Source organism: Athene cunicularia, assembly GCF_003259725.1.
Source record: "Athene cunicularia isolate RWA chromosome 6 unlocalized genomic scaffold, athCun1 chr6_part1, whole genome shotgun sequence".
Lineage (NCBI taxonomy): Eukaryota > Metazoa > Chordata > Aves > Strigiformes > Strigidae > Athene > Athene cunicularia.
This window is the reverse complement of record NW_020799105.1, coordinates 11638006-11660640: the sequence shown is the minus strand read 5'-3', so window position 1 is coordinate 11660640 and position 22635 is coordinate 11638006. Positions and strand designations below refer to the sequence as shown.

Genomic DNA, 22635 nt, shown 5'->3' with positions numbered 1-22635 from the left:
AGTACTGGCTCTATGACTTGCTTGCAGTCAGTGCTGTCCATTTGCTGACTAAATGAAAGTGCAGCTCAGTCATAGCCCTTGTTTTGCATGATCTTACTGAACACACAGAGAAATTCACAGGGAGGAGTGGGGATAGAAGTAAAGTTGAAAACACTGAGCTACAGAATTGAGCACTGATCATTGGTGTGATCTCCATGCTCTGTGTTCTCAAAGAAACTTAATTTAATTATTAACCATAATTCAGAAATAGAATGCTTGTTAGAAATGACAGCTAATTACTTTCTTTTTCTACCATAGGAAAAGTCTGTCCAGCTCTGCTGAGAAGAGTATTTAGGTGGATTTTCTGTAGAAAATAAAATATACATGGTGATTAGTTGAGTAGATTTTCAAATTATGAGGGTTTTGGTGTTCCAAAGTCAGGATTGCTGTCAGGGCTGGGGGGATACTGAAGTACAGGAATTATTTACTCCTGAGAAATGAGAAATTCTTGCACTCCAAACACAGATTTGGTAACTAGATTTTGTGGTCTAAATAACCCACTACTTTGGCACATGTTGAAAAAAGGCTTTTTTGTTGTTTTGTGGGTTTTGGTGGGTTTTTTTTGTGGTTTTTTTTTTTTTTTCCCTGTAAAATCATTTAATCCATGCATTTCTTTTAGATCATTAGATATCTTTGAAGAGACATTTAGATACTTGTTTTTTCCTTTAAAGTTAATAAAATCTCCTGGTGAGGTTGATGCCTGGAATTATAATCATAAAACAGAAATATGGCATCCCTATATCAATGTTTTATATATTCTGATATCTTTAATTTGGTTTTAATTATTTGATAATTAATAGAGGACCTCTAAAACTAATGTAATAATATTGACTGTTATTATAATGCTGTCTGGCTGTGCAATGAAAGAGAGAAAATCACATGTTTTCAGCATTTCATACAAACTATTTAACCAGTATGGTAAAAAAATAATTCCCCAGCAGCAGTTAATCTTGGACAAAGAATATTCTTGCAATGCAGAATGTGCACTTTTCTTACAGTTAGATCATTTAGAAAGCAGAAATTATATCTTGCTATCAAGTAGTAAATTGAAATGTCAGTGTTTTGTTTTGTTGCTGAAACTATTCTTTGAGCTTAGTCCTCCCGACATGTTATTAACAGTGCTCAGAAAGTTGAAAATCTTTTATTCTATGAAAAGAAGTATGTACCAAATATCAGGGTGTGTTTCAGATGGCTTTGCTCTCAAGGTATAATTTTATACTCAAAAGAGGTACTAGCAGTTTTTTCTCCTCATCCATTTCCTGTGTTCCTTATGAATTTTAGCAGCAGTCCATTCTTTAGGAAAAAAAAAAACAAAAAACACAAAACCAACAACAGAACGGAAAGGCAGATTTCTGTTGGTGCATTGGAGTAACTGGTAACTGTAGATTAGGGATCCAGATGCATTTTACTGTCTACACAGTGTAAATAAAATAAGTGTTTAAGTTAAATTGCCACTCAGGGTTTCCCATCTTGTGTACAGCTCTGGCATGAGCCAGTGCATTGTCCTGCAGCGGTTACAGCTTGTGGTGGCTGCACTCCGACTGACAGCACCAAGTGGGATACATGGTCTCAGCCAACTTTATGTAACAGAGCGCTTTTTTCCTTCTATTTTCTTCCCCCTAAAAAATGATAAAACCGCTTGAGCTTCTTATCATATGTGTGATTTGGGTTGTTTCTCTCCTTCCTGTTTACAGACAAAACTTGCCAATGGCACTTCCAGTATGATTGTGCCCAAGCAGAGAAAACTGTCTGCAAGCTATGAGAAGGAGAAGGAACTCTGCGTCAAGTATTTTGAACAGTGGTCGGAGTCTGACCAGGTGGAGTTTGTGGAGCACCTCATCTCCCAGATGTGTCACTACCAGCATGGACATATAAACTCATACCTCAAACCCATGTTACAGCGGGACTTCATCACTGCACTGCCAGGTATTTCTGCAGGCAGAGGGAACTTGCTTCTCCATCTTTGTCTTTCAGGAAAATAATCCACTCTGGCCTACCCTGATGGAGAGGTCTCTTCTAGGGTCAGTTTGCAAAATAGATGATACCTTTTCAACGAAAAGCTCTATACCAGTATGAAATGTAGTAATATTTTATTTGGAATTCCTACCGTCTCTCAAGGCATGATCTAATACCACCATGGTTTGGCTTAGGAGTAAATGATAGATCATATATGTATTATAAGGACAGCCATTGCAAGCCACAGGGCAGGTAGTTGCCCACAATTATGCATGAATAACGGAAATGTTTAAAATTAAAACTACTACTCTTTTTGGTTGCTCAGCTGAGATTTTCCCTTTTCTTAGTTAGTTTTTTTTTGTCTCTCTTTCCTAGTAAAATACGTTCCTGAAGCCACCACTATGACTATGTATTTATTGTTAATAGGGAATGGGAGTACCTAAGATCAAAGGATGGAAATGTTCTGGTTTTCACACCTCTGTAGTGCTTTCCATTGAGAATATTATCCCAGCTGTTCTCAGATGTGGCATTGTGTGTATATCACAGAATGCATACATAAAGTAGGGTGTGTGTAGTTTTGTATTGGCCCTGTGTTATAGATGGGAAAACTGAAGCGGCGGGAGATAAAATACGTACAGCAATAGAGTTTCAGAACCAGACAGAAATTCCTGGCTCTTTGGTCTTTTTTTCAGATCATTAGATCATACCTTTGCAGATAGATAGGTAGACAGTTTATAGATTAGTATTCTCATGGCATAGGTCCTTGGTTTGAGATGGACCTGAGCAAGAATTACTACAGATTTTATCTGTAAATAGCTAGTTAAAGGGAGGAGTTTCTTGCCAAGAGCTTGTTCTGTGCATACCTTTGGAGAATTGCTGAACACAATTTGTTCCATCCAGTCCTTTGATCATTCTTCAGATGGGATTTCTCAATGTGAAATGTAAGTTCTAGGGTTTTAAAAGACAGAAAAAAACATGTTTAACACTGAATTGTACAAAGCATAAAGGCACTGTAGGAGATTTGCTGTGAAGTTAAATACATAGACTCACTGGATTTTTAAGCTCATTGTGCCCAGTAATCAAATGGCTGTTGTAGCATTAAGAAAAAAAAAATCTTAGTTATGCTAAGTACCTGCTTATGTTAGTTTTTAGTACTCCAGTGGCAATAATCTTGTGTACTTAGAGCAGCATTATAACTTGAGGAGCTGTTCTCTTTCAGAAAAATGTTTTGAAAGGGCATTGGCTTCCCCACTTTTAAAGTAGAAGTATACATATAGTTACATACACAATTTTCCCAGGTCTTTCTCCACAACACTCCATCAAAGCAAGCCAACTCATCTCATTTGCACTTGCTTAATTTCATCCTACAGGCCTTTTTCTGAAAATTTTGGGCAAATACTAGAAATATTTTCAGAGGCATTCAAAATTTCCTAACCATATTGTATTTGTTAGTGGTCTTTTCACAGTTACCCAGGAAGCAGTTAATTTTACTATCTCAGACTGCAGAACAGATAGGAATCAAGCAGCTAGGATGTGAGGATTTGAATAGTTATAGGAACTGTGTGCTTAAATAATGTATGTGCATCCATTTGCATATTTGAAAAGTGCTGATGTCCTAGTGAATATGGCTCTGAGGGAGAAAATTAATGGCAAGGCGATGCACTGGCACAGACTCCGCAGGCTGTGCAGGCTGTCCTGAGTATAGGCAAGTTTCTAATGAGGGGAATGGGAAAGTGGAAGGTAAGAAACTTCCTAGGAAAGGGTGATGAACCTAAAATTTTAAATTAAGTCACATAATAAAATACCTAAATTCTTTAAGTATTGTTTAGCTTTCTGAAATTCTCAAGTGTTCAGTATTCTGGTTTCATTTTTACTCCTTCATTCTCTCTCCTGCTCTCCCCCTTGAGTAAATAAAACTGTTACTTCAGAATCATGAGGCATCTTATCTCTATCCTCCTAGCACTGTCCCAAAGAATGACCAGAATTAAAGGTAGATTTAGATCATGAGCAGATTTTACTAATATAGTGTAAAATTGGCTCAGATTATTTTCCCAGTACTTTGAACAGAATTAAGGTTGTTTGAAAAATACAGCTTAACTGGGTACTTAAACTTTGTTCTGTTTCTGAAAAATAAGGTCTCTGCTTAGCATTTCCAAGCTGTTTAACATTTTTTATGAGGAAAGTCATTTTTATAAGGGTTTCATGTGTGAAATAACTGAAACATTCTTGTTGGTATGGAGGGCTGAAGGGCTAATCGTGTTTCACATCGATTTAGTAGAAACTTTTGTGAGTAGAGATTTCTCTTTTTTAAGGAAGCAGTGCTTTCTTGATATATGTTTCAGTGAGGTTTGCTGTTCCTAAGAAACAAAATAATAAAATTGAGTTTGCAGCCAGGCCAAAATAACTCTGCCCATTCACTTATCATAAATGTGAGGAGGAGAGGCCAAAACATTCTTTGCGAAGGGTCTAGGATCAATGGCAAAGGATGACTTACAGCCATGGAAGCAGTTACACCACCTCATTGCAGCAAGATCTAAAGTGTTACTACTGATGGTCCAGAAAGGGCAGGTGCATCAGAGGCAGACTTGTGGGTGAAGATTACTGTACCCAGTTTATGCAGTGTAGCCCTGCTTCCTAAAGCCACCGAATGTTCTCTGTATAAAATAATTTCTTGCTGTGATGCTGCTGACATAAAGCCACCAGTATGGATACTACACAGACAAGTATTTGTAAATGGCCAAGTGGGTCTGTAAATGCCTGTGGGCTCATTGGAAGCAACAGACTGGGGAAGAAAATACGCCATTTTTACCCACTGGAGAGAGTTCAGGGCTGCAAGTGTTAGGGTAGGGAAGCAAGGGGACACAATGTCTATATCTGCCCTACCAAGTTGTGGAATACCTGCAAATTCCAGTTCACATCCACTAAAACGTTGTCGCTCTCTTTTCTCAAATTGCTGTAGAGTCAATCTAAATTTACAAACACTCTTTTTTTTCATTTTTTTAAAAAGAATTTTATATAGTGGCTGTATATATCTTTTCAGATTAAATACATAATAAAGGCTGCTGATGCTTTTATTTTACAGGGTGACATCTAATTTTGCATCTATAAAGATAAGAAATGTCAGACCTCTTTCTGCACTCTCTGGTTGTGCATGGTATCATTCACGTGCTTTTTCTATGTGTAAATGGAAGCATAAAGCGCTGGGCAGAATGTCTCACCCAAAGTGTATTATAAATTTAGGATGTTTGAAAGGAGTGAGAGGAGGCATGCTGAATTTTCTCGCTTTCACGCACTGGGAGATAATTTTGAGATCTTCTGTTAATGAAAACTAAGGTTGGGCCTTTTTTGTCTCATGAACTCTAATCAGAATCAGCTGATTACACCCAATCTGGGCTTGCGGAAGTACGGACATGTGACTGTAAAAATGCACTTGCTGCTTTTTTTTTTTTTTTTTTTTTTTTTTTTTTTCTCTGTCACAAGCAGGACCTGGTCTTTGAGACTGTTGTTTTAAAAACAAGAAGAGATGTATTTAACTGTCCCAAATGTGAACCAGAGGGAAGATGCATGTAATACCGATCTGCCATGCTTCCTATTTGGTTGGTCTGAATGTTATGCCTGAGGGATGATAGGGTCTCTGAAATTTGACCTGTGAAGTGAGATAATCTCTTGATGGCATGTCTCACTTGTGAATTAAACAGCTTGCAAGAGAAGTTGTATTTATGCAGCATATCATTTAAAAGGCATCTTATTTTCCTGAAGTCTTGCTGGTGATTAAATTTGTGTGGGTAAGGGCACATTTTACTGAATACATCCATCCAGTTAAGAAACATAGCATAACTTTCCCTGGCCCCCAGCTACACAGACGTTACATTGGGCTGCTTGGTGCTAACCAGGCAATTGTTTTACATTTCACTCCAGCCATGTTGAAACAAAGCCAGTCCTGGTATTCATGCTGGAAAATATTTGCAAATTATACCATTTTGGTGTGCATATTTTTCCTCCACCCACTAAAATAAAATGGAACTAGCAAACCTGATTCACTTTCTTCTTACACAGCCTCTCCTTCCCTCTCGACTTCCCTGTACATCTGCATATCTTTCCCTCCCCCATGTCTAAAGGTACCACTACCCTTCAGGGCACACATTGGGAATATATATTTTTTTCTTCATTACGTTTAAAAGCTACTGCTTTAGCAAAAACAGCTTTTGAGCCGTTGGAACATGAGAACAGCTGTAGCAGTGAGATGAGAAATGGTCCTAATATAGAGAGATTTTGGGGGCTGCGTCGCTGAGTTGGAAATGCCATCCATAGAATATCCCCCTAGTGCTAAAACCCATCGAAATAGATTGGAATGACTTCTTGGATTCTTTATTATTTTTAATGACTTCTTGTGTTATATCCAAAGGAAGTTGGAGAATGCTGTTCACTCCTGAACTTAACCACAAATGCTCTTCTGTGCATTTGGTCCAGCTCTGCATGCAGAATAGGAGATGGAAAGAGAGGATATCTTTGTGCTAGCAAGAGGAGTTGGTTTAAACTCCATGTCTCCCCAGCAAATAATCTTTTTTTTTTCCCTCCCCCAGCTCGGGGATTGGATCACATTGCTGAGAACATTCTGTCATACCTGGATGCCAAATCATTGTGTGCTGCTGAGCTGGTGTGCAAGGAGTGGTACCGAGTGACGTCGGATGGCATGCTGTGGAAGAAGCTCATCGAGAGAATGGTCAGGACGGACTCCCTGTGGAGGGGGTTGTCAGAGAGGAGAGGATGGTGAGGAAACTGCATCTTCACCTCTTTTTACCCCATTTAGGACCGTAGGTGCTGTGTGTTTCAAACCACGTTTGAAGAGGGTTATTTAGCACCCTGAAATACCATGTTGGTTCCAAACCTGACAGTTGCTTAAATCAAAATTTGGGGGTTGATAAGTTAGAACGTTATTTGGCTATGCAGGCAATGTGGGGGCTTTTTCTTCACCTTCCTCATCCAATCATGCTCTTATCCCATTGTGACAAGTGAGATATACAGACTGAGATTTTTACGCCCAGCTGTCATTTGGTTCAAATTAAGAAGCTGTGTATGCCCCAGGGGAACACTAAACTAGTCAGCAGTTCAGAGCAGAAGAGCTTTTTTAGGGGTGGCAGTGGGGCAGCATGTGCTATGAATTAGTTGTTTCCTGATAGGTCTGTTTGTTTTCCTCAGCAGATTTTCACTATTAGATATCTGTTTAATTTTCAAACTGGAAGCTGAGGGTAGGTACCACGGAGAATATGGGACTTTAGAAATGCAGATAGATTAGTTAATAATCATCTGGAATAGCCTTACTACAATGTGGGTCTCACTCAAGTTTGAAGCTGCTCTGTTAACATTTCATTAGAACTTTCCCTCTCAGGGGTATGTCCTTTAATACATAATTTTCTTTTCCAAGGGTGTCCCTAGGATGTTGGCACAAAGGAAGCTGGGTATGAATATTTCATAAACAAGATAAAAGTGACAGCTCAGGCTTTTTGGTTGCTATTAAAAAGAAAAAGATACGGAGTTGCAAACAAAGACTCCTGGTTTATGGTTAATTTTGTTATACTGTTTGTGTCAGGAAGTAAAGGCGAGTAAATCAGGATTATGAAACATCCTTTAAAAATAAATACTATTTTGATCTGCCTCCAGTAGTGTAATGTTTATAAAGAGTGTAAAATAAACACAAGCGTAGCAGTGGTAACTTTTGCATTCCTTTTAGTGCCTTGTTCTCTCCAGGCTATTTTTGTTCTGTATTGTTGAGGTCACATTAGATCTGAAGAGGACCTTAAGAGGTTATTTAGTCCCTTCTTTTCCCCAGAGGCAGAGCCAGGTTTCTCTTCAGTCATCCCAGGTGTTTGTCTAATTGGTTCTTAAAAAACCTTCACTGTTGGAGATTCCCTAGGTCTTGCCTGGCCAAGGAGTTTTACAGTTTCACTAACTTTAGTGTTAGAAGGATTTTCCTAAAATCTAGGCTGTCTTCCTAGCTATTTGGCATGTTATATTTATTCTACACAGACACAGAGGACAGTTTCTCATTCTCCTTTTTGCAGTTACCTGTTCTATGTTGGAAGATGATCATGTTTCCTACATTTTGGATGCATAACCTGCCTTAATGCTGTGTTGTCCTCTTGTCATTCTTGTTTTTTTCTCCAATTACTCTACTCCATTGTTGGAGGATGGTGTAATCAGCTGGGTGTGTTACTTCTGCAGAGGCATCACCAGAGTTTGGTGGTGTGTGAATCATTGCTTTACATGTTGTATGGAGGACACTTCATTTTATGCTTTCCAGTAGAACATGTGCTGCTTTTTTTTTTTTTTTTAACAGGGGTATAATAATGTTATAAAATTAATTACCCTTTTTGTGGAAGTTCTACTTAGCCATTATTCCTCATCTTGCATGTTTATGTGAACTTAGCACTTGCCCTTATTGAATTAGATTCTATTTATTGTTTGATATTTCTCTATTTTGTCAAGAGCATTATGAGTTTAATCTTGTCCTCCAAAGTGCTTGTAGCTTCTACCAGTTTTAGTATCACTGGCCAGGTAAAAAATGCATTCTCTGTTCCATTCATTGTCATTAATGAAGATGCTCAGTAATGACACATCTAGGACAAGATCCCAGTTGCCATCCTGTTTGACAGTGCACCATTGGTAAACTCTGCTTTCCAGCCATTTGTGTGTCTACCCTTGAGCTCTTCCAAGATTATACTTCTCCTGCTAAGTCATGAGAAGAAGTAAGGTCAGTTTGACACAGCGTATTCTGGATTGATCAGTGTTGCCTGTTGTCACCTTGTCATCTTCTAGGCACTCATCTGATTTTGTGCTCTAGAACTGCTAAGCGGTCAAAAGTTGAGTTGGTCAGTCCACCATTTCCTTGGTGGACCTTCTTCCCTTTTTTTTAAATGCAAGAGCTCTATTTGTCTTTTTCCTGTTCTGTGGAACTTTACCTATTCTTTACATCTTGTCAGAGATCATAGCTTATAGTTCTCAAGTTACTCCTTCCAGATTTTAGAAATAACTTCAGCAGCAAGTACTAGTCATACAGACATGTGACATTTCTAAAAAACAGTTGCAAAATCCTGCTTCTTATCTTGGAGGACAGTCGCACCCTTCTTACTGCACCTCTTCTTCAGGTTTACACTGTGTCCTGGAGGTTGCTTTGATACAGCAGGAGCAAGTTGTGCCTTGTCTTTCAGATTGCCCTCTGATGAGCTCTAGAAGACAAAACTGCAGGCATGGTGGGGTGGTTAAGAGAGGCAGACAAGAAACGTCCAGTGTAATTGCATCTCTGTCATATAGAGCTTTATAGCTTGTAATCAATGCTAACGCTGTGCATGGCACAAGGAGGTGACTAACTGGACATTTCAGAATGATAAATGACTGCTGTTATTTGCTTACAGCTCCTCACTTTGCACATGGGCTGCCTGATTTCAGCATTTGCAGCTCATAGTTTACAACAGAAACACCCAGTTCTGCAGCACGGTGGCCTTCACTAACAGCTTGTCTGTGAGTAGTTAGGGTTACACAGATTTAGAGAAATATAAAACAGAAGCCCAAAGTCTGGGCATGATTGTGTCCATCTGAATACTTGATAGAATTGGCTGGTCATCAAAACCTGCAAACAATAATTCCTTTTATCCTAGAGCCACAGCACAACATCCACTGGGATGCTGTGGGAGTTCCAAGCAATCCTTTAGCTGAACTGTAAACAAGTGACTCTCTATGCAGCAAGGCAGGTGTTACAGGTAGCAACAAGACCTTGTATCAGATCAGCTAGTAAAGCTTGAAAGAATAGGCAGGTTTTCAGGCTTGTGTACAGATTGTCGTAGACCTATCCCAAGTCTTCCAGGATGTGTCCTAGGTATTCTATGTATCTCCAAGTGTTTTTTGTCTCCCTGGCCCAATAATTTTTATTTTCTTGTATGCACTTCTAGACTGGATCACAGTAAATAGGCTGCCATCTAGTTAGAGGTTAGCCTGCATTCATGTGTCCCTTCTTCACATGTGTTTGTCCCCATGTGAGTGGCTGCTTGTCACTGTATTAGAAGACTCAGATGATTGCTCTGTCCAAAGTGGGAAGCACCTTTCTCTCAAGTTGTACTTAAAATACTTTATTTAAAGAATTATCAAAAGGCCTTTTCTTGAGCATTTTTTATTTTGTTTGTTCAATCCTCTAGTTCATTACCACTGTGTAACCTAAAAATTTCAGTTCATTGTTGTGATTTCCCTAGTTCATGTACATCAGAGCAGCTGATGTACAATCTCAAATGAGTTTCAAGGTATACTGTATGGAAAGGACAAGAAAGAAATGTGCAAGGAAGTATTGAACAATTAATTATGCCATAATGGAGCAAGGGAGGGAGAAGTGGAGAGCTGGCCCAGTGTAGACTCTGTGCCTCTGATGCCAGGATTACACTCGGAGGCATTTGTGCCTCTCTCCATTTTGTGAGGCATGTTGCCAGGCAGAACAGCAGTTAGTACGCCCATGGTGGGGTTTACTAGCTTCCACACCGTGTTTGGTGGCTTCTTAACTTCAGGATGAGGAATTAAAGTTTTTTACACAGCAGGTAGTGATTGCCGTTTACAGATTTTTTTTGTAGCAAAAATCTAGCTTGGGATATGAGTATTCCAAATCAGTGTTGAAATGAGGGAGGCACCACAGATGAAGTGTTGCTTACCAAAATATAGTAGTAGAAATAAAATGTCCATGTACCAAAACTGATACTGTTCCTGCTAATGCAGATAAAATCTAACCTTGAATGCATAGTGACTTTGAGGGTTCCTTGGCTTCTTTCACATTCTTTATGCACTTTATTTTAAAGGTGACCTCTGATATGGGTATGTGGCAGGCATGAGCCACTCTCACCTCCTATTGAGTTGAGTAGGCTCACATCCATAATAGATAATATATTTCCCTCCCCTGAGTGACTAGGCACATATTTTTCATGTGTATTTCAGTGTCAAAATGCAATCAAACAAACAAGGAACCACCTCATCTTACTGAGTAAATTAAATCTGAATATGAATCTGTCTGTGCTTTTCAGCAGTGGTTCCCCATTTGTAAAATGCCAGGAGGTTCTTTCTCCAAAAGCTGAAACATGATTTGCGTTCAATGGGAGTGTTTTTTGTCTTCCAGGGGACAATATCTATTTAAAAATAAACCTCCTGATGGGACTGCACCACCCAACTCCTTCTACAGAGCACTTTACCCTAAAATTATACAGGACATAGAGGTAAGAAACAGCTTTCAGATGTGGTGATGTTTGGTTGCAGTTTTTTTAAATCTCCCTGATTTATCCATGGTGTTGAAATTCTGACAATATTTTGTTCTAATTAAATATTTCATTAGATCTGATGTGTCTGTATTTGTCTGGAGATAGTAGATCTGGGATAGTTATGTAAGGTCCAAAGCTTCACTGCTCCTTTAGGCAGAAGATGAGTTGGATTGTTCAGTGAGCTGTTCACAGATGGAGTCTCTCTACACCTTGCATGTCAGATGTCACAGCAGCACAATTTGCTCCACCCAGTGCAGATGAGACCTAATAAGATGCTATGGGGACATAAGAACTGAGCCAGGGAGAAAAGGGCATTGTTAAAGATATCCTAAGACCCAGGGAAACGGGAGGCAACTGAGCATGGTTGTCTTGCATGTAGTGTGAGCAAAATGCCATGTTCTGGTAGTTTCCTAATAGGAAAAGCAGTGCTCAGACACTGTTGTGACAAGTTTGTACAAGCACTTAGCTAGAGCTCAGCTGAGACTTTCTCTTTAGTCTAGTTGTTGAGTCATAACGGGTTAAAAGTTTGCAATAGAGAAAAGCTTTTAGGTCACTTCTTCACCATTCCAGATAACACAGACAAGTTTAGTCACAATATATTTTACAGGCTTTTGTCTTTTTAATTGGTTTTATTATGTGTGTTACTTCTGCTAGAAGGCAGTAATATCATTATATGGGCCTGATGCAGGACAAAGTGTGAAGAAAAGTATCTGCTGTCTTAGACAGACAAAAAAAAAGGGGAGATATTTCTATATTTCTGTTCTTTATTTTTACTTCTCTTTTGTCTCCTGTTTTTCCTCAAGACAATAGAGTCAAACTGGAGGTGTGGAAGACACAGTTTACAGAGGATCCACTGCCGAAGTGAGACAAGCAAAGGGGTTTATTGTTTACAGTATGATGATCAGAAGATAGTAAGTGGCCTACGAGACAATACTATTAAGGTGAGAATGCTCCAGAATGGCATACTAATGGCATGCAGTGTCTGTGCCATAAATGTGTCCTAATTTCAGTGACACCTAGCCTTCTCCTTCCCTTATCTCACACCTGCACGGCATGTATGCCTCTTTTGTCTGGCAAGAGAGACCCTATTTCCTTACAAACAGTTCACTAGCAGGGTTTTTATCCATCAGTAATTACAGACTACGTAATTACTGTACCCTGGTGAGAAGGGTAAAACCAATGTTCATAGTAAAGCCAGTAATATCAAAGATGTTAATGTATTGCACCAAAGAGCCTGTAGAAGACTCTACAGATGCCACTAAAGATGTTCTGACTGCACTGTGGATCATGTGTTTATAGTAAAAAACAGACCAGTCAAACCAGTAAGTACTGAAAGATGAAAACCTTACTGAACTGTCTGGTTTTGAATGTTTGCTCTCAGATCTGGGATAAGAATACATTGGAATGCAAGCGCATTCTCACCGGACACACGGGTTCTGTCCTGTGCCTCCAGTATGATGAACGGGTGATCATTACTGGATCTTCGGACTCAACAGTCAGGTGTGTGCTCATGATTTGGAGCTTTCTGTTTGCCTCTAAGATTTTAGCCTTGCAAGCTGCTGAAATGGTAATTTCTTAAATATGTACTGTTCTGTTGGTTCTGTGAAGTAGTTCAGCATATTTGTTGAGGAGTGTACTCTCCTTGTTTATCAGATGTTCATGCAAATGGCTGTCAAGGAGAAATGAGAACCTAAGCAAAGGTCAGTCAAGGTCAGGATGACTTAGGAAGGCCATGTGGCATTTCACTGAGGTTTTGCATGTTTTGACAGACCCTGAGAATGTTTTAAATTCTCCCTGAGAATAACTTTTTAAAAGTTGGTTGAAGTTTTCAAAGCAAGTTTGAAGGTTTAGTCATCTACTGTCACTTAATTTTAACAAAAAATGTATGACTACATCTCCTGTGACTTTTAATTAAATTTCAGCATGGTGTTTCTTTTCATGCAGTCTTTCTAACTTTGTGTTCCTTGCAGTCCCCAGCAAAAGTCTGGACACCTCAAGTCAGCACTTGTGGTGCATGTTGTGTGAATGTGAAGTACACTAGACATATTACAGGATCCCAGAAAGTCTAAGACCTGCAGTATAAATACACACACATATGAGTTAGTAAATTGCAATATGAACTTGGGTGTGAAGAAGCAAGTCTGTCTTCTCCATGTTGTTACATGTTCTCTTCTTGCCAGAGTACAAACAATGGCCATGCAGTGAAGTTACAGACAACAAAAAGCTGTGTCAGTGGCCTTTTCTGCTACTAGCATGTGTTCCTATGGCTGCAAGCTCCTCATGGTTATCACTGTGCTTGCATGTAAACTATCGCTGATGGTGGCTAATAACCATTAAATTTATTCCGGACATGTGATGCATGCGGTCTTGTGTTGCTGCTAGATTTTGGGGTCCTGTCATTGGTAGGAATCTGGAATTCCAGCAACACCACTTGCCCGGAGATGGTGTGGGAACTGCACTGTGCTAAACATATCACAAAAGGAGAGGCTGAATTCTGTAAAAAGCACTATCATCTTCCATATCAGGCCAGGCAGACTAAATTGCAGACTGGCTACTTGCCCAGAAATACTTTGTTTCCCACTGTATCTATAAATGTTTGTGCAGACCCCAGAGGCACATAGAATGCATCACTTTTATCCTTGGGTCTCCTCAGGAAGAGGGGCTTCGTCCAATAGACAGTACAGATGGGCTCTTAATGCTTCTGAGATCTCAGGGATGCGCTTGTCCAAAGAAGTCAGTAGGTCTCCAGCTCCTGTTCAGTTTGGCAACCGTATATGAAAACTGCTCATGTGTTAATGGCTCAGGTCTTTAGTCTGTGGGTTTTTCTTCTTTGCATTTTGTATTTGGAATGTAGTTTTCTTTCTCATTTATAGGCCGTAAGTTGATGCACTTCAGCCTCCATAAGTTAGGAAATAAGACATTAGAAGCCTTTCTGACATCTTGTCTTTTCTTACTGCTCACCTCGTTGGCAGAGGAAAGTTTTAACTTCTGCAATGTCTGATGTGCTTGATGATACAGCTATTTTCTGCTCTCACATAGTGTATCTGGGGTACAGGTGTGATAATGCCAAAGTAAATCTCTTTATGGAGGGTAGAAGAAGTTTGCCAATGGAGTAGCCTAAAAGAAAGACTTTTAAGGCTTAATATCTTCAAGTCCTAGAAGTTCTGTATGAAGCCTTTGTCTAACTTTCTTCTTTAATTATCTTTCAGCTGAAACATTTGGTTCCAATAACATTAAATTGACATAAATGTTCTTTCTTAATTTGGGTATTCAGCACATTCCTGGAATGTAGCTGTGTACCAGATGCACTGCAGGGTAAATGCAATTCGTGGTGCAACTTGTGGGAATTACTTACCTTTGTTTGAAAAGCATTATCTTGTCTTCTGCTTCTGTATAAATTATCCTTTGAATTGATAGTCCTGTGAGAGAGGTCAAAATTAAACAAGTCACTGAACTTGCTTTTCCACAGGTCATGATTAAGTACTCATTGACTGGAAGTGGAGTGTGTGGTAGACTGACAGGACCAGGAAACATCAGTCTATAAGGCCATCAATCTCATACCTTTCCTCAGCACTAAATTCCCTTAATTAAAGGACGCTTTTTCCTGGCTGGGTTATTTTTATGGTGCTAACTGCATTGCAGAGGTTTTGACTGCTGGACTGTCTCAATGTATGCATAATCAACAGGTTTATATTATACATCTTTTAATGAATTATTTAATAGGTGTAGATATAACTTGCAATGTTCGCTTCTCTAATATTGCTAGAGAGTCAATTACCTCTTCCTGTCCCCCTCTCACCCTACAGAAAATCCACTGTGCTGTTTTTTAACTCTCTTTGGTTTGAAATTTGAAACTGCAGGGTGTGGGACGTGAATGCAGGTGAGATGCTGAATACACTGATTCACCACTGTGAAGCAGTACTGCACCTCCGCTTCAATAACGGCATGATGGTGACATGTTCCAAAGACCGTTCCATTGCTGTGTGGGACATGGCTTCACCAACAGACATCACCCTGAGGAGGGTACTAGTAGGGCACCGAGCTGCTGTCAACGTGGTGGACTTTGATGACAAGTACATTGTATCAGCATCAGGTGACAGAACTATAAAGGTGAGGTGTTTCAGAGGCTTTTTATTTGCAGCACTGGCGTATTTAATAACCAAGAACAGTGACCAGACAGGGAAGATTATCCTTGGCAGTTATTACACAGATCTTCCTTTAGAAGATCTTCCTGCTGCTTATTTCCATTCATCCCTCCTCTGTTGAGCTTGCATAACTTTACAGAACTGTATGGAAAATCAGATTCAGGTACAGATGCAGTTGAAAAAGGAATTTTTTCTTCTGTCTCCTTTTTCAACTTGACCACTTCCATAATCTGTTTCAACATCAGTCATTTGAACAGTTGTCAGAGGGCAGAATAGGGGCAAAAGTGAAGGTGAATGGATACGAGTCACTGAAGTGTTACTGCTATGATCCCAGCCTGCGGCATTAAAACTGAGAAAAATCAAGATCCTGTGTAGGCTAAATCATAGCCTGAGAGTGCTAAAACTTGATTCTGGAAATTGATTCTCATGTGTGGCAAAAATCTTGTGAGTGCAGTGCTAAAAGCTGCAGACTATAGTCACAAGTAATTTTCCCAGTCTTAAGGATAGCATCTTCAATTAAGAACGTTCTGGATGCACCTATATATCATACAGATACCAGCTTTTGTTAGTATCATCTTAATAATTTTGTCTCTGTGTGGTTCCCTCCCTGCTTCCCGTCACAGGTATGGAACACTAGTACCTGCGAATTTGTGCGCACCTTAAATGGCCACAAACGAGGCATTGCATGTCTGCAGTACAGAGACAGGCTAGTAGTGAGCGGCTCTTCAGATAATACTATCAGGTGAGAGACACACTCCCCGTTGCAGAGTTCTGTGCAAGCACATTGTCTCTAATTCCCTGGGATGTCCAGAGGTTAGGCAACCGAACTGCTCTGTACCCTTGTCATTTTTGAAAGATGCTTTCTTTGGTAAAAAACATTGGGAACTACTGCAAAGAGATATTAGAAGCCTGTTTTACTCTGTTGTCTTTCATCCTCTGTATCTCAAGAGTCCCATACTAATCAACAAGTTGCATTGCTCTGACAACTCTGGTGTATGAAGGAGCTGACAAGTGCCACTTTCTGTGATGTCCTCTTGTGATATTTTAATTGGGCTATGTGTCTAGTTAAAGGGGTCAGATTTGCAGTAAGAGGCATTTAATCCTCTGCAGAAATCCTCCTGGGCTCTCGCCAAACTCTTCTTGTGGTACTTGGCACCTGGTTAAGTTTGGAACAGCTGGTTTAGAGCATGAAGTTCAGTTTGCTCCCTTTTGCACTTCTCCAGCTGCCCTGCTTGCAATCTGTGATTTAACTCCTTCTGGTACCATGAGCCAGGATTTCTCCCCATATCCTGTAGCTGCTGGTAGAGGGATGTACTACTAATCTCAGGGTGTATGGAACAAACTTGAGTAGTAGTGTATGTGACATAGGGAAATGGCTCTGTGGTGCAAGCAGGAGTAAAAGCAACCTCCCTTTTGCCTTTGTTTTAAATATTTGTCTGCCTTCTGATAAAACTTGAAAGCTGGACAGTGCAAGCAGAAACCCTTCACTTTGCATGTCAGTAATAATTTCTCCTCAGTGAGAAGGATTCACACTACTGTTTGCCTGTGGACTTTGCTTACAATGCACTGCCTTCCTGCTTTGCATTCTGTAGGAAAATAGTGGTCCTTTGGTTGACATCACCAGGTCATTGTGCCAGATTTTGGTGTAGGACTGTCTGAGACATGACCAAGAGAGCTAGAACTTCTGCCTCTTAATCATGGGAAAAAGTATTACAGGCATTGTAGCAACACTTACACATGGTGAGAACTCCTGCAAATAGAAAAATAGAAAAAAACCCAAAACCTCTGCAATTGTACTACGAAACTTGGTCTCAGAATTAGAGTAGGAAATAGTTAAATATTGCAGCAGTTAGGGAAGGATCTAAAATATGGCTTGCTAATAACAATAAATGTCAAGATAGTGATAATGCTAAAGAGGAATACAGTTACTTTTATGCTTACATTGGACAAAATCCCTAGTTGACAGATAAATTGTGTTAGAATTTCAGGAATGTTGGCAGTGAATCTTAATAGAAGTCAAGTTTGTCAGCTGTGTGAGGAGAAGGCACAAGGCTTACCTGATCACATTGTTTTCTCCCAGCCATTAGCAGAGGGCACAAATCAGTGGAAGGTGATTAAGAAAGGGCAGATTACTAAGTCATCTTTGTGGGTGGTTTAGTGCTTTATATGTTTGATTTTAATCCACTGTAAAATGCCAGATGTTGTGTGTTGGCCTTAAGTGGAGGCTGCCTCATGATACGGAATTTGAAGATTGTCATTCCTCAGTTGCAGGAAAACTTTTTTCCAAAAGAGAACTCTGATTTCTAGTTCTGCAACTGCAAACGTAAGGACATGTGAAGTAGCTGAGAAATCAATATCTTTCTTCTGTAGAGAGACTCCATGTATAAAAATGATTTAGGTTTTGGTTTAGGTGAAAACTTTCACCAGTGTAAGAGAACACAGCTACACAGGCATCACTATAATTGTGCTGATTTCCGTCTGGTAGAAACTGATCCATCAAGTTTAATCCAATCACTTCAGTATCTTAGCCTCTAGGGCCAAAGTTCTTAATTGCTGCAAACAAGCGTGGTAGAGAAAAAAATTTTAAAAGGGAGAATTTGGAGCAAGAAAATAGAATCAGACTACATCATCTTGGGTTAATTTTTAAAGAGTGGTTGATTTATATGTGTGTATTCAACATCCAGTGTGTGCACACGTGGGGATATGGTATTGGACTGTTTAGATAAACAGCATTCTCTCTAGAAGATGGGGATTCAGGCTCACCTGCCTTCTGTACGTCTTGCAGCTCTGCCAGGACTTCAAGTGAATTAAAGGCTGAGATATTTGTAGACCTTGCTCTACCTTCAGGAGTTCTGCCAGAGCTGTAGGAGGAAGACTGGTAGTGTTTTTGACTGTGTACACTTTGTAGTGAACTTTTTAGTTAGTTCTCAAGCCTTAAGAGTAGTTCTCTTACTATTTAGTCTTTTGACCTTTTAAAGTAGAAATTTGAGAAGGTTATCAAATCTGGAAGGTACCCTTGGCACCAATTCTGCTAGGAGGTTCTGCTCTTACATAGCAGTTATTCCTTTTGTACATGAAGGCCCATTCCCCACGTGGCTAGGAACATGATCATCTCTTCTAATCTCATTCAGATTCTGGTAAAGCCTCAAACTGGGACCTGAAAATACAGGCCTGAATTAGTGTGATGCGGCCTCCTAGGGCTGCTGGCAATCTCGGGATTGATGGCAAGGAATGGAAACACATGGCACAAAAGTTCCTGGCACAAGATTGTTCTTTAAACCTTTCTGCACCAGTTCATTTCTGGCATTCTCTATCCTGTTTACAGTCCCTGAGAGACTTAATGCTCTCGGACCAGCCAGAGTGCCCTTGGCTGACCTATGCTATGGAGATGCTTGCTCTGACCTTGACTGGTGTGCTGGTACTTATGTGAAAATTATTGGGATCTTCACATATCCCTGAATTATCAACTTCATGGATCAAAGAATAGCCTTGTGCTCCTCATTGGCCTCAAACATGTGCATAGACAAATCCTTTCCCAGTGACGAAAGAGTTCTGTTCATTCCTCTTTTGCCTGAAGTGAGATCAGGGTGTCGTGACAGGACAGCTGCAACCATTATCCACCAACCTTGGGCAGAGATCCACTGGATTTGGATTATTCCCCAGGAGACCTCAGGAGTAAAATATGTGGAGACAGCTTCTCTCTTTCTTTGTCTGTCTCTCAAAGAAAAGTGACCTGACCCTTTAGCAGCTGTGCTGCTTCAAGATGTGTCATCCAGAGAAATTACACAAACCACCCATATTTCTCACTACTGTGAAGTTCATGTCAGTCTGAACATAAATTGAATGACCATTTAAGGACATTTGTGACTGCTACTTTGAGCTGTGTGTCACGGAGCCGCAGCAGATACTGCTATTAAAAGCTTCCTCTGTGAGCAGAGTGCATCTCGGCCAGAGGTGTAACATGTCTAGATAATATATGTCAAAGAATTTCAGTTCTTGTAGGCAAATAATCTTTCTTTATCCGTGGTAATTGGGAGTCATGTCAAAGAGCTGACAAAAGTATGGAAAGTAAATAGACTTGCTTTGTAACTGTTTCAAGCATTTCTTAAATATTTTTCAAAGTAGTATGCAAGTGTACAAATTAATGTATTTTAATTTATTCTCCATGCTAAAAATCCTTCACAACCCCCAAAACTCTGGGATATTTACAGTTGAGAGAATAACACATTGCTGAGTCTCATACTGGGATAGAATGTACTGGGTTTGGTGCCAGAACTTTTTTAAAACATTGGATTATTAGAAACAGCAGAGAGCCACAGGAATTATTTGAGAGCAAGTAGAAAATGCATTACAATAAACACAGAATGCCCATTTTACCTTATGCATAAGGTGCCTAGATTGCAGAGTAAACATATCTTCAGTGGGAAAAGTGACAAATAAAAAAGGGTTTGTTAATTCTTGTACCTTTCACCACTGTATTGATTTCTTAATTTGTCTGATGGTAGTCTTGAAATCAGAAATAGGCATGTAGGGATACGGAAAGGGGCACCTGCCCTTTGAAGGTGATCTTACCTTGGAACAAACTCCCAAGGGGATTGGTAAATCTCCCTCTCTTAACATCTCAAAATCAAGGCAGGATACTTCTATGAAAAAACAATTTCAGTAAAATAAAGTTATGAGGCTCACTGTGAAGATAACTGGGAAATACCCTGTGTTACTAGAGCAGTAGATACTAGACACAGCTGGTCTTAAAATTTTTGGATCTCTGACTCATTTCCCATGTGATACTGTAACATAACAGGGTCATGTTGAAAAGCATTCATCCCTTAACAGCAGGAAAAGGAGTGATGAATGTAGTTTGTTTCTTCTGTGTTGTTCCATCATAATCTTTATTTCCAAGTTCCCATTAACTACAAGCAAATGTTTAGTTACAATGATCAGATATTAAAAAATTCTTAGTGCTTCTCTGTACTCTCTTCCAGACTGTGGGATATCGAGTGTGGGGCATGTTTACGAGTACTAGAAGGCCATGAAGAGTTGGTGAGATGCATACGCTTTGATAACAAGAGGATAGTCAGTGGGGCATATGATGGGTGAGCCTGTCAGTGCAGTCAATACCTTGCATCTTCCTGTCTGTATCAGTGTCTCACGTCCCACTTTGCTGTATCCTCCTTATAAATAATACTCTCCTCGTCTGTCATACCAAGAAGACATTTTCAAGGCCAGTAAATCAGGGCCATGCTGCAAAGTATATCTTTTTTTCTTCTTTTGAAATAAGTCAGTGTGATTTGATGTGTGTGGTTCAGTTCTTTAACTTGTAGGAATATCTGACCAACTCAACCTGAAACCTCTTCTAACTGAACCACTGGTAAGAACACTCTTTCCCATCTGTGGTTATGTCTTCTGGATATTTGCTATTACAGACTAGGTGTCTGCACTCCCACATGTTTTTGTTAGTTGTTACCACCTGCTTTTTATGTGTTTTTCTTTGTTGACAACATATTTTTTTCTCCCATTAAGCTCTGTAAACTTTACAAAGGGGAAATGCAAGAACCTGGTCTTCAGGAGCAGAAGGATTGCTGTAATTTTCCTTGAACTGGTGTATTAGCTAAGCTGTACTAATAGTTAATTTTCTTCTGTGAGCCCTTGCTCTTTTGTCTTTAACAGAGCCATGGTGTTTATCTATTTTTTTGCTACTAGGAAAATTAAAGTATGGGATCTTGTGGCTGCTTTGGACCCTCGTGCTCCAGCAGGGACCCTCTGCTTGCGAACCCTTGTGGTAAGAGCTTCTGGTAGGGATGGTAGGCAAGAGACAGAAGAGTGTGCTTGATCAGGGCTATCTTGAGCCATAAAAACTGAAGTTAGCTTAGTCCCGTCCTACAGGATCTAGAAATCATTTCTAGGGGTCTATCTTTTTTTAGTGTTCAGCTTTTTTTTTTAATGTTGCAAGTTATAAAGCACTGAAAGTTAGAACTTGTGGAGTTTTCACTCACTTTGTTTTAACAGTTCTGTGTTTTGAGATTAATAGCTAAATCCATTTTTGAGACTTCTGTTCTTGGAATCCATGTGCCAGTGTGTACCTGATGATGTAGTATTAAGTTGTCTGAATTGTTGACATGAAATTTCTTAAAGAAAAGTAGTACATTCCAAATTTGAGGAACAAGAACAAAAACACCCTTGGGGTTGCTTTTAACTGGCTTTTGGATGTTTAAGAAAAAAGCAGGTAAGGACTGGAACAGACAGTGAAATTGCCTTGTCCTTAAACAGCAGCGACTACTTTCATGCCATCCATTGGTATTTAGTGCAGGTCTGATGATGGTTAAAATGTCATTGTGTGAGTGTTAACAACATTCACAGTCATGCTTAACAGTGACTCTGCACTGGTCTTATAATAATGTGGGAAAGTTGTGAGAAAAATGCCAGTACAGCCAAGGCCATGGGATGGTTCCTATAAACATTCCTCCATCACATTCACCCCAAAAAACTTGCACTGTTTCTGGAGATAAAGGAAGATTTCAATCTAGTACCAAATTCTCACTGAAAAAGAAGTACTTAAACATATTTATATTTTAGCTAAGAAGTGTTTGGGTTGGTATACGTTAGACCATTTCCTGCTGTGACATGTGACTGTAGTCTGTTCTCTAAACCAAGATCATACCAAGGCTGTCTGATTCTCTGAAAGTGCGGTTACCTCTCACCAGCTGAGCTGTGCTGGCTGACCTTCTGCACATTCATCGACCACCTGAATCGCTATTGTTGCTCTAGATTTCACTAAAGTATTTTACTTCACATTTGGTTCAGGCTGTAAGGGTTACTGTGACTCAGCTGACAGGCAGTAGATCATTAAGCTGTGCTAACTCTTTTCCAATCATGTATTTGGACCATAAGCTGCAGAATAAGAGTCTGTGAGAGCCTTGGATGCCTGCAGGTACTATGTTGAAAAGCCCTCTTGTTAGCCAGATAGAACTGCAAATAGTTTCATGGCTGAAATCCAGAAAAACCCTTTGTCATCAGCCACCCAGTTCCAAACTAAGGAACAACTCTGAGCCCATGAGCACATACCCTGAGAGTCTAAGACTTCAGCTTGGTATTAGTAGTGTTCCTGCTCCAGTCTGAGACAAATGTGTGCCTAGTAACCTGTAGACTTAATTTAACTGTTGTGATTTCCTCTGCATTTTCCAGCAGTGGACAGCCAAAGTGCCCCAGCT

The 22635-nt window shown here is 39.8% G+C and overlaps 1 protein-coding gene across 2 annotated transcripts in view; it reads left to right on the top strand.

Annotated features, from left to right (window-relative positions):
• Positions 1 to 22635, top strand: part of BTRC (beta-transducin repeat containing E3 ubiquitin protein ligase) — a 113628-nt gene that overhangs the window by 84635 nt on the left and 6358 nt on the right. For both annotated transcript variants that reach the window (XM_026851150.1, XM_026851151.1), the window contains 9 exons: positions 1734 to 1965; positions 6579 to 6765; positions 11144 to 11240; positions 12086 to 12223; positions 12664 to 12782; positions 15143 to 15392; positions 16051 to 16169; positions 20410 to 20520; positions 21128 to 21206. In XM_026851150.1, the coding sequence (XP_026706951.1) occupies positions 1734 to 1965; positions 6579 to 6765; positions 11144 to 11240; positions 12086 to 12223; positions 12664 to 12782; positions 15143 to 15392; positions 16051 to 16169; positions 20410 to 20520; positions 21128 to 21206 (1332 nt within the window). The remainder of the gene's footprint in view (positions 1 to 1733; positions 1966 to 6578; positions 6766 to 11143; positions 11241 to 12085; positions 12224 to 12663; positions 12783 to 15142; positions 15393 to 16050; positions 16170 to 20409; positions 20521 to 21127; positions 21207 to 22635) is intronic.